Here is a 12,618-nt window from a genome sequence, read left to right as displayed (position 1 = left end):
CACCGGAGGCCAAGGCTAACGTGATCTGCTCGTTACATGTGGGGACGGTGCTTTTATTTCATTTCTTTTTCTTTTCAAAAGTATGCACACGTTGACAAGTTGTGTCATCGGGTGTTCCTTATCAATTTAAGTCACAGATTTCTAATTTTACAATAATAAATGACATTTTTATAGAAAATAGATGGTAAAATTTGATTTTGGGGTGGATTTATTAGACTCAGGTGCATCATGCCCAGAAAAGTACCAACTGAGCATCATTTAAACACTACAGCCTATGAGAGTATTGCTGCTGATGTCCATCCCTTCATGACCACAGTGTACCCATCTTCTGATAACACACCATGTCACAAAGCTCAAATCATCTCAAATTGTTTTTTTTAACATGACAAAGAGTTCGCAGTACTCGAATGGCCTCCACAGTCACCACATCTCAATCCAACAGAGCACCTTTGGTTTCTAGCAAGGTGTAGCTAATAAAGTGGCCTGTGAGTCTAGGGCCAGGTACTGTAAGGTCTTCTAACCGTGATCTCTCTGTTTTAAAGGATTTTCTACTACATAGTCATATCTTAAAATCTTACTAGGATATGATTTTATTCTAAAATGACACAAAAATTCTTTAAAAAAATGAGCCAGTACAATTTAAAGCAGTTTTTATTGATGACAACAAAATGAGTGAAAATGAGCAGTAAAACATTTCCATCTATTGCAGTCATCAGAGAAGGCTGATCATGTTTTGGGAAAGTTATTTGGGTTTTTTGTTGTTTTTCCAGCAACAGAATTCATTTCGTCTCAAGCAAATCGGATGAAGTTCATGGATCAGCTGGAGGTCAAAAAATAAAAGAAAAAAAGATTACAAAGACAAACGGCACACTTAATTGCCCAGTTAAGTGTTGAGGTAATGTGTAAAATACTGTTCAGATGAATGGGCAGAATACAATCAATCACACGTAAAATATGTACAGAGAGGTACATGAACACTCAGACACCATTTTTCTATTGCACACTATGATAAACTGGGGTAACTGCAACAGAGGATGCTTGATTTAAATAAAACAAAAGTGAATGAGAAAGTACCTTTCAATTTCAAAACAATGAAACAACTACAGGATCATAGCTCAAACCAAAAGGAGTCATTCCAGCACGCTCGGCACCTCTAATCTGCAGGTTTAGAGGGCAACAAAAGGGCTCTGCAACAACCTCAGCAGGCCAACTTCAAAATAAAGCAACTGATGTACTGATGGGTGTGCGCGTGAAATCGGCAAAAAAAAGCAAAGCTAAAGCAAATGAATTAAAAACGTTTCAAAATAGATGAGCGTAAGGTCATATCGGTAACCTAAAAAGCACTTGAATGTAGCTGAATCAGGTTCGATCTTTTCCCCTTCCCAACATGAAGAGATATGAGAGATGAGAAACCGTACGTCTGTTCACTTATAGAAGTCCGTAAAGGTATCGCTTATCGTGTTTCCGAAATCACCTTCCCAATGAAACCAACGTATAAGCGAAGAGTTCCTTTTTAGTAGCCCATCAGAAGGCGCCGACAGGCAGGCCGACCGCCGTCGCTCCCGACTCAACCGACGACCGGCCGGCCAATAAAAGGGGGGAAAAAAGTGCATCATATGTCTGTTAAAATACTGAGAGATAGCTGAACATTAAAAACAACACTCTTATAATAAACATCTGAAATATCTTCTTTTTTTTTAAATCCTGTTTTGTTTTTCACTAGTGCAACAACAGACGGGTTGAAATAAAGATTATTAACCTGCAGGCAATCAAAGCTCTTTAAACATCTAATAATTTTCTCGCCACAGTAGCAGAACAGTAAAGAAGGCAACTCAATGACTGATGCGTGAACACAAACATGCCAACAGTATTACACATCGCTCTTTTTTTATAGAAATAAATAGCTGATTATTATCTTTAACCTCTTCTTAAATAATTTCCATCTCTATATGACTCTGATGCACATTTAATATAAAGTATCTAGTACACAACTGCAATTTCAACACTACTGTTATACATAATATAATTCTCTCTGCTCGTCTGTCGTCAAACCTTTGGAGAGAAAACGCTTACAGAGTGAACACCTGTAAACTTCAACTTTGCCACTCGTTAGTATGACCTTAATATTATATAACATCAAAGATTGGTCATTTTTGTTGCTTTTTTTTTAAGCAAACATTATGTACAGAGTAGCTGATAACCAAGGCAGGATTGTCTAAAACAAAAACAAACAAACAAAAAAATCAACAAGTGCTTTTGTGTTTTCTCTATTGTGTCAGCAAACGTTTACACCATTCCCCACATTTCCTTCACCTGCACCCAGCAATCTGTGACCAGTGTGGGATAATAAATATGCGGTACTGGAAGAACACGGAGAAATGGACATCCACGACTGTTCCCCAATTGTCGTCACTACAATTTGCAGTTATACAAGTCTGCGTACGTATATCTGACTGTGAAGCAGAGCAGCTAAGAGCTTTGTTTATCTGTGAATTTTAAAGAGCTCACGTGACACACACCCACACAGGGCTCCTTGAAAATGTCAACCTGCTCTGCTCTGCTGCCGTTCCGCCCACAAATGATGCAGCCTGGCGTGGCGAGGCAGGGCCGTCGGGCGGATAAGGTGTGCAAAGTGACAGAGTAGAAGAAGAAGTGATGTTCTGCACGTCTCTTGATTAATTTCGAAACTTGTTACAGAACTGTGCTCGTGATTTGTTTATAGCGAGGGACCTGGTATGCTTTCCTTTCACACTGTGAACCAAAAGCTAAGGCTTCAGACGAAACGTTTGGTTTCTGAAAGTTTATCAGGCTACAGATGACATCTTTATGATGTCACAGAGAGAGCGGAAATCCTTAATATGGTCATCCGAGGCAGATAACTGTAAGAACAGAATCTCCACCTACCTGTCACGTGACTTTCTGAATCTTTCTGAGGGCTTATTTTGCTTAAAATAAGTTTTTGTCTGTGAATCATGCAAAGCTACCCTAGTAGAGCCCAAGAATAAAAATATGGCGCTCTTTACCCTCAACACCCAATCGCAGCAGATGGCTGTCCCTCCCTGAGCCTGGTTCTGCCGGAGGTTTCTTCCTGTTAATCGGGAGTTTTTCCTTCCCACTGTCGCCAACTTCTTGCTCACTGGCGGGGGTCATATGATTGTTGGGGTTTCTTTCCAATATTGTGGTTTCTTCTTTACTCCACACTATTAAGCGCCTTGAGGCGACTGTTGTTAGGAATATAAATAAAATTGAATTAAATTGAAATGAGCACAATAGGTCCCCTTTAAAACTGATTGTGAGCTCCGTTTAGAGATTTAGTATTGCACTTCCATAAAGTCAGGGAACTCATTAGAGAGACATTTAAAATTCAGTGCAGCAGAATTTTGGTCCATAGTATCATCAAGTTCTAAAAACAATAAAAAAATAAATAAAACAGTCCATCGCAGCACTCCGAAATACAGTTTTTTGGTAACCACCTACATCTTTTTACACCCACAGTTCAGATCCCAGGTTTTCTGTTAGAAATGTGAGATAACCACCAGATCACAATTTCTATTTTCTCAGACAGGACAACGCTCCTGCAGAGTCTCAGCATATATTAAGATACTGTTTTCACAGGCTGTATTACTGTGTGTATCTGTGTGTGTGTGTGTATACGGGTGATCTGGCTGTATAAAAATCACTGGAGCTCCTCCCTTTTAAGTTATTTGCAGCACAGAAGAGTGAACACAGTAAGTTTAACTACTGCAGGTATTGCTACTCATACTTCTTGAGGATTTCCATCATACGCTAAATTGTAGTCAGGTTGCTTTTCCAATTTTAAAGGTGACACTGAAGACCTGATCCCTTTTGTCTGCAAAATAGTAAAAGGTGATCCTTGTTCCATGCTGCAAAGGGTACAAAGTGTCACATAACGCCAGCTGCACGTCAGCGCTGCATCTGCATGGAATCACCAGCAGAGGGAGGCAGAGGACGTTAATGTTAAATGAATACAAATGAGGAATCGCACAAGAGCTTTGGCCACGAGAAGCTCCGTGAACGGGAATGGCACTGATTCAGGTGGTAAACGAAGAAAGTCGGATGACATCCAAACTCTACAACGCCTGCACACACCTGGAGACTTTGTCCCATATGAAACACACATTTAAATCAAACTTCAACACTGCTTTTGATTTTAGTGATTAAACACCTGGTCCCCCTTTCCCCCTCGTTAATGGCACATCGGAGAAAACGCTCACTGGAATGAGGACACTGTTACGAATGGCACCGGTAACGTCAGATATTAAATCCTGCTGTCTGGGATGAACAGGTCCAAATATTTAAAAACACAAGATTTGTGACCTTGTATTTTTTTGTTTTTTTCAACATATGGAAACAGAGGATGTTAGAGAAGAGGAGGCAAAATGCATCACTGCCAGGCAGTGTTTAGAAGACTGAAGGTCTGTGTGTGTGTGTGTGCGGCTGTCCTTTGCGCTCTGTCCACGGAGCTCGGAGCTGGTGCAGCATATTTCTGTTCTGGGTGGAAGCAGTAAGTGTTCAAAGTCATCCATTGTCCAGTTTCAATGTACAGCAGTGCAGGACAGGCTTGATCCAGTACTTTGTCGATCCATTTATGTGTTTAAGTCATCCACGCAGACACAAACACAACGTGAACTTGAATAAGAGAAGTCACATTGGCCTGTGATCATGTTCTGCAGCCTGTCAGCCCATCAGCTGTTGGTGTTAGTCTGCATCGAGCACTGTGTGGACGCGGACAGCTAAAAAGCGCTGTCGTGTGGCTTCAAGGGTTGCAATAAAAGCTCTGTGCAATGACACAAACCACTTTTTTGAATGAAAAAAGCAAAAAGGTTACTGCAAATGAAAATTTAGTAAGCTGTTGCGTTTCTTGAGTTTGTCAGGTTTAAAACAAGCCCCCCCTTTCTCATACATAGTGCCGCTGCAAGTCAAACTGGCTAACCGATATTAACGAGATAACTGTATCAAGTTTTTCTGTCTTAGATTTGTACTTTAGCAAAATGCACACTGAGCCCTCGATCCTACTTCTTCACGATGCTGCAGACGCATTCAACTCCAGGAACAGCTGGGTCTTTTTGATTGACTGGAGCCGTGATGGCACCCTCTCCAAGGCTTGAGGAACCTGCACAAAAGACGTTAGCAGAGACTGTCTGCTTTCACGTGGAGGATTTTGGAGAAGCCGGGTCTCTTCTTCAGAGCCTGAAAGTAAAAGAGAGTGCGATATCATAATCTCGTTTCCTGTAGAGACACACGATGTGTATGACTTATCTCAAAATACCTGCAAGCCAAATAGTCTATTCTCTATAAATCTCCATCTCGTCATGCTCTTTTTTTTTTTTCGTACAGATGCACCTTTTTTGCCCTTTATGCTTCACCTTTACATGACTTGTTTGACAAAACAGATGATTCACTTTGATGTTTCTTTCTCCACAGCAATCGTGAGGAAGGAGGGATAAAAGTGAATCAGAGCTGCTTGCACCTTTTTGAGAGAAAAGAAAAAAATACCTCAAACTAAAAAAATCTCTTGATTCTACAGCTTTGTGTGTGTGTGTGTGTGTGTGTGTGTGTGTGGTAAGCTTCAACAACAGCCAGAGCATAGCAGCAGCACATCCACAACAAACCACCACTGGGGCTTTGAGGACTGACTCATGGTCTAATGGTATGCAACTGTGATAAAGATAGATGCACTGTACCCACTTAACAACTATTGGCCTAACTCTTAGTCATGTGTATACAGTGGTGCAAAAAAAAAGAAAATAAATTCCCACGAAAGTGATAAAAGGACCTTTGTTACCAGATACAGTAACTACAATGTCAGACATTAACATTGCACAGTCGACCTTTGATGAGTGAATGGCTGTAACTTTAGTAAAATAGTAACTGCTCATTCAGGAGGACTCATAACGGGGGCTGACAAAGAATCAATTTCTTTGAGTGGGGGGTGTATATAAGAAGGAGTTATGTTTCCAAATTACAAATCATATTCACTCCTACATAAAAGTTACACTAACAAACAATAATACAAACTGATACTGTAAAGTTATTTAAACAAAAACCTGCTCTCGTTGGCTAAACTCTTTTTGTTTGTTCTGGATGTTTGACAGAACAGCACTAAGTCAGCTGTGATAGTCAGCTTTGCCTGAGAGAAAACAACAACAGCAGAAAAACACAGAGATGCAAAACAACAGCGAGATAAGGTGACGCCACCTTGGCACATTTTCTGGTGCTTGTGGTTTTGTATGACAGTCACATTGTGTTTGGCTGCATGTTTTTAGAAGGAAATAACACAGAATAAAGTTTCCATCAGTAGCAGGCTCGACCTCCTTTGGCCTTCAAAACTGCCTTAATTCTTCAAGGTGCTGGTGTGATGATATGCCCATACTGACATGACACCATCACACAGCTACTGCAGACTTGTCAGCTGCACATCCATGATGCGAATCCCCTATGCCACCACATCCTAAAGTTCCTCTACTGGATTGAGATCTGCTGACTGTGGAGGTCATTTTAGTACAGTGAACTCAACGTTATGTTCAAGAAACCAGTTTGAGATGGCACCCTGTGTGGTGTTCTGCTGTTGTAGCTGCCCTTCTGCATACCTCAGGGTTGCCTTCCTATCAGCTCAAAGCAGTCTGGTCATTCTCCTCTAACCTCTGACATCAACAAGGTATCTTCACTATAGGAACTGCTGCTCACTGGATATTTTCTATTTTCCAGACCATCTCTGTAAACTGCAGAGATGGTTGTGTGGGGATGTTTCAGTAAAAACGCAGTTTCTGAAATACTCAGACCAGCTGGCCTGGTTTAAACAGCGGTCCGCATCTAAAGTCACTAAAATCACCTCAGTGTGAACTTCCACAGGTCACCTCGATCATGCACTGCATTTTCTAAAACTGGGAATTTCATTTTAACTGAGACGTTAGCAGGCAGGTTTGGGTTTCTGTTGGTTTCCTCCTCTCGAGTAATGAGTGCCTGTAACTTGATTTTGTCTGTGAACAGTACTGGATGTCTCATCAGCTGAAAAACTGGTGTATCAAACTATGTATGTGCTGTGTGGGTGGACTGTGAGACACAAAGGTGCTGTTACCTGGAGCTTGTTAACCATCTCATCAAACAGTTTTCTAGCTTCTGGGCTGTTCGGGTCCTCAAAGTAATCTTCTATACCAATCTGAACCACGATGGATTTGAGGTTGCGGCAAACACCTACATAAATAGAAGGAGCGTTAACACACATAAGCAGCAACACCGGCAGTAATGTAACAGCAAAAACATGGCTCTGCTTAGAGTTCTGCTTTAATATTATTAACTACACAGCCACACTAGTTAACTGCAAAGCTACTTAGCCTGATCTGTTGTGTCAAACTCACTGTTGAAGTGGAGCAGGGCTTTCGGGGTGACTGGTGTGGAGGTGAGCACCAGCATCTCGAGGCCCTTCAAGCCCTCTCTGCAAACCTCTGCTGCCACCTCCTGGTTGATTTCACTCACATGGTCCAACTCTAACACCTGCAGGCGCATGCAGTTCCTCGCTGCACAGAGAGGGAGGATTTCAAAATAAAACACAGCAGAGGTTACTGCAGGACACAAAGACTCACTTATATTTATAGGAGCTGTAGCAGAAATGCAGGTCTTTTAAACTAAATAATGTCAGGACAACAAAGAATGGACAAGACTCATTTGGATAAAACCATCAAATACAAGAAAATACACAAAGTAATTAGATCAGTGAAGCTCAAACTAATTTGTAATCGCTAAGGAGTGGAATTACTATTCTAGTTTACCCAATGAGGCCAGTCCCTGAATCCCACACCCAGCACCGCCCACACCAAGAGCACGGAGGTGCGGCCAGCATCGTCCAATGGTCTGCAGACATCGGTTACTGAAGCGAGCGGGTTGTTGGCTGAAGGGAAAAGACTGGGTTTGAAATGTTCGTTCATTTGTTTGCAATCCTATATTTTAACAGAGCTTCTGGGTAACAGATGGAGTGTGTTACCATGGATGTAATGGCGCCACCTGTAGGGATATAATGTCTCTACATCCAGCTCCAAGGGCCCAGATAACCTCCTGACCAACTGGATCTGTAGCACTCCTGAAATAGAATACAAATGCACAAAAGTCAAATTGCACGCAATATTATACAGATTAGAGCATGACAGCAGGACAGTTTCTATTTGTTTTTATAGAGTGGTCTGAGTGTACGTTATTTCACAAAAGCCAGGACCTGGATGTCAGTGTGACAGTCTACCTGTATGTTACAGCCTGAAGGGCTCGGCAGTAGCAGCTGGCCAGCCAAAGGGAGCGATCAGTCAGCAGGTTGGGGCAGTGTGAAATCTTCAGTATCAGCAGGTTACTTCCTGTGGCCTTTAACAACGCCTCCAGACCCTCCTCCAGACAGCCACTTAGACAGAGATTTAAGGGAAGGTCAACAGAAAAAGACAGAAAGTCATTTTTTCGCTTTTTGACACTCCAAAAGTACCATTTATGAAAAATAACAAAAAACAGTGCACTAACATTTGCAGCATATCCAGGTTGGATCAGCGTAACCTGGGAGCACCTACTTAACTCTAATTCGTCTCCTTCACTCCACGTTCCACTCGTCCACCCATATCAAATATCTACTTTTCTACTTCCGGGAAATCCCAACTGATCTTTTACATGCTGAGCATAATCAGGCAGCACAAAAATGTCAGTATTCATCAGTTATCCTTCTCCTGGTAGCTTCTGCTTATCAATCACTCTTTGAGGAGTCATTTGGTATGTCGCTTAGTTTGACAGTTTGCACAGCAATGCTTAATGAAGCCAAAACAACACAGACTGCAGTAACAGGTGTGAATGAGCCACTGGGCAGTGATTTGAAAAGAGGAACTGAGCTTATTGGTCAAGCAGCGAGCTCCAGGGTTTTTTATCACATGGCCTGCTTGAGGTTGTCACCATGAGCTCTCATGTTAAACTGTCCAACAGTAAAAAAAAAAATAAGCATACTAAAAGTCAGATTTTTGGTTTTTGTAGCTGAAGAATTTTTTTAACAACTCATCCATTTTTCAGTTAAGATTTAAAGCTGTGAATTATTTTACCACGGACAGTTCAAGTCATTCAACTGCACCTCTCCACTGCGTCTCTGAGAGGTTTTAATACAGTCACAGCTTGCTGACGTTAGCTGATAGCTTAGCACTCCACCCTCTTGTCTGAAGGTGAAACTAAGTTAGCAACAACATCAACACGCGAATCCACAAAGCAGTGGAAGACACTGCGGTGGGAGTGACCATATTTTACATGCAGTCTTTGGCAGCTATATGTTGGATGTGTGCCTCACCGTGTGCTTTTCAGGTAATCCTCCTTGGTTTCCTTCTTGCCCCGCTGTCTTGGTTTAAGGTTTTGCAGGATCAGGGAGTGCGTCTGAGTGCACCACTGAGACATTGTGCTAAGAAACTGAGAAAAAAAATACATGTACATAAGAAAATACACCTAAAATAATAACAGTAAACACGTGCTTATCTTGACTGTTACATATATCACAATATCTTCATGTTCACTAAGCACCTTGGAAGAAATGCGAGCGTTCTCTAGAAGCACTCTGGTCCACACGGCTGGGTGGCGGGCCACAAACTTCCAATTGCGGCAGACCTCGGCAGCTCTCAGCAGGGTCTTAGTATCCAGGTAGGTGAAGATACAAAAGAGGGCAGCACGTATCTTCAGGATCTCTGGACTGATCACCTCATTGGATTTGGAAGGACTCTTTTCATGTCTGCATGGCTTGCTGTAGACGCCTTCAGATCGACCTGTGGGAATAGAAGATCATATTACATTTTTAAAAAGTACTGTGCAAAAATCTTGAACCATCACTCATTTCTTTATATTTTGCTTTGAAGGAGCCAGACTTTCCTGTCATTTTTTAAATAAATTGGTCTTAAACAATAGTTCTCCATGCTTTCTAAACATCTGCTTGTTCACTCACTCTTTTAAGTCCAGTCGTTGTATCAGACCATTTTCAGAGGAATGTTTGGGGGTTTTTTGTGTGTTAAACCACTTAGCACTGACCTATGAATCAGTCAAGCATATGAAAGCACCTTAGTCAAGGGAGGAACCGTGCTGTGTTTGCAACTTAGTAAAGCACCCATTTCTTTAGTTGAATCTAAGAAAAATACCAAAGACGACACTTTGACAAGCATCAAATATTATTTTTGCAATAACAAGGTGACTCCCAAAGATCTATTAGCCAAAAATTTGGAACATCTTGGAATACGGTGTACTTTCAAAACATAATGAGGAAGCTGGACATGTGGAGGAAAAAAAAAAGAAGTGTCAGGAATAACTATTTAGCATAGATTAAGAATTAACAGTATCTGAAAGTCAAATCCTTAAGATATAGGGAAGAAATCCAGCAAAGGGCTGACAGTTCACTGAAGCATTGTCAGAAATCTTGTTTCAGGCTACATTTACACCGTGGGGATTTGTCAAAACCGAGGGAATTATGGACACAGACAAGAACCATTTTGATTTTTGACAATACTTTACCTTCAAAGAAGCGATTTGAATGTCTTTTAAGAAGCCTGAAGAACTATTCCTAATTTTTTAAACACTATTTCAACACAGCCTGTTGAAAAATGAAGGCGGCCAGGTTAAACTCTGACTTTCAAGGTCAGTAAAGTTACACACACTGTTTTTGCCCTGTATGCTGTATTTCCATGTATGTTTGCACATTTCAATAAATCACTGCAACTGTTTCCCATTTTTCTAGCAAAATGTAAAAGAAATGGTGGGTGAGTTGAGACTCTTACAAAGTACTTTAAATCCTCTTCAAAAAAGAACAAAGACATTCTGTCACACGGTGGCGCCAACTTTCTGCAGGACACTAATTAACATTGCTCTTTTTTCACCTTCTCATCTTTTCATTGTGTGGATTTTTATCTATCGGCTGACATCATGCGTCCATTCCTCTTAGCGAGATTGCTCCAAGATGACTCATTTCGTCTTTGGCCTTGGAAGGCGTCCACTCGAAACCATCAGGGCTACGAACCATTGCTTACACTCTCACTCTGTTCCTCGTTCACTCTCTCTCTTACACACACACACACACACACACACACACATGCACCACCTACGCTCAAGATTGCCAAGTGAACTAAAAAAAAAAAGAAAAAAGAAGCCAAACTGTGTGTTGCATGCTGGGAAAACAACTCTGTCTTTGCTTGTAGATACATAAACCTCCATCACAACCTGGCAGAGACTCTCCCGATAAGAAGGACTACGTCAGAGCAGAGGGATGCCAGTAACATGAGGAGAGGAATCTTTTGTGTTAATGGGGCCGTTATAGCAGTTTACATGAATTCGTCAGAGATTTGGCCCAGTTTTGCTTCTTCGCAGACCGCCCCAGTCCAACTGGTATTTAAAATCCCAACAGCAGGTGGAAAAGATGGAGGGGCCACAGCAGTGAGTTTAAAGATCTTGGCATTACAAGAAGTTAAGAGAGAAATGCACAATCTGTGGTGGATTTCAGTTGTGTAGGAAAGGCTAGCTGCCTAGCTTGGCTGAGCACAAAGCCTAATATGAGGGGAGGAACTGAGACAATATGACAGACAAATATCGCAATGCACAAAGGCACACAGAGGAAGAACAGCAGAGTCACCTGCAGCAATGTTTGATTTTCTCAGCACCTACAACAGAAACGCTGGCAAAACATCTCATTAAAAAGGACTCGAGATTTTAAATTGTGTTGGATAACATTAGCCTCTGAGCCTACTAGAAATATTTATAGACCCTAAACTTTGTGCGTTTATCTCATCCCTCGTTGCTTCATTTATTTTGTTTATCGGAAGCAAACGTAAAGAAGCTGCATTTAGCTCCAACACTGCAGACGGAGCCATCTTTATGATGACGCCTGATGCACCACAACTGAACTGAAGCTGTGTACCTGCACCGCAAACACAATAAGCATGTGTGTGGTCCAATATTAGGATTTTTAATCATTTTTACCTGTTTTCATGTTATTCATTGATTTAAATACAATTTATTTAACTTTGTTTTCTCAGATGGTGTAGAAGGATTTCTTTGTCTTGCATGAATATCATACGAGACCTGCAGCAGATAAAAGGCCTCAATGATAAACCCCAGTTTGTAGAACGAGCTTCGGCCACTGACGCAGCTCCTGCAATATTACATTACAGCAAGCTGACCCAGATCTACATCTGTCACTTCTATTATGGGACTCATTTTAAGGCCTCGACTCTGAATCCTGGCTCCCAGATATTAAATTGTAGGGAGTGTCGGATTTACAGGATGCAGATTTCCACGAATTTTGCTGCACTTGACAAACAAGCACCAACATCTGGGACCTGAAAATCAAGCCAACAAAGTACTAAAAAAATGCAGGTCCTACAGTGAGTTAATCCTCATAGACTTTTAATGTAAAATATCCAACTTCACAGCAGAATTTAATATGTTAACAGAAAGTGGATACAGGCTAGGCTGCCCTCTGTCTGTAAGGGCAGCTAGAGACGCTGATCAGCATCAAATAACAGTAAACTGGAGGGTATCCAAGAAGGCTGTGCTAGTTTTTATGAACGAAACACTATTTCTTTTCTTATTTGTATGTTACTCAGAACGATTAGC

At 41.3% G+C, this 12,618-nt stretch overlaps 1 protein-coding gene across 3 annotated transcripts in view; it reads right to left on the bottom strand.

Annotated features, from left to right (window-relative positions):
• Positions 1 to 633: 633 nt before the first annotated feature.
• The window catches only part of fbxo41 (F-box protein 41), a 63,554-nt gene continuing 51,569 nt past the window's right edge, over positions 634 to 12,618 (bottom strand). For all 3 annotated transcript variants that reach the window (XM_003452283.3, XM_019359965.2, XM_019359964.2), the window contains exons 7-14: positions 9,550 to 9,788; positions 9,323 to 9,438; positions 8,255 to 8,407; positions 8,003 to 8,098; positions 7,791 to 7,909; positions 7,380 to 7,538; positions 7,100 to 7,215; positions 634 to 5,211 (exon numbers count right to left, since the gene is read on the bottom strand). In XM_003452283.3, the coding sequence (XP_003452331.1) occupies positions 5,149 to 5,211; positions 7,100 to 7,215; positions 7,380 to 7,538; positions 7,791 to 7,909; positions 8,003 to 8,098; positions 8,255 to 8,407; positions 9,323 to 9,438; positions 9,550 to 9,788 (1,061 nt within the window). In that variant the 3' untranslated portion in view covers positions 634 to 5,148. The remainder of the gene's footprint in view (positions 5,212 to 7,099; positions 7,216 to 7,379; positions 7,539 to 7,790; positions 7,910 to 8,002; positions 8,099 to 8,254; positions 8,408 to 9,322; positions 9,439 to 9,549; positions 9,789 to 12,618) is intronic.

This window comes from Oreochromis niloticus, linkage group LG6 (genome assembly GCF_001858045.2).
Source record: "Oreochromis niloticus isolate F11D_XX linkage group LG6, O_niloticus_UMD_NMBU, whole genome shotgun sequence".
NCBI classification, from domain to species: Eukaryota; Metazoa; Chordata; class Actinopteri; order Cichliformes; family Cichlidae; genus Oreochromis; species Oreochromis niloticus.
The sequence above is the reverse complement of the archived record's forward strand: the minus strand, read 5'-3'. Positions and strand labels throughout refer to the sequence as shown.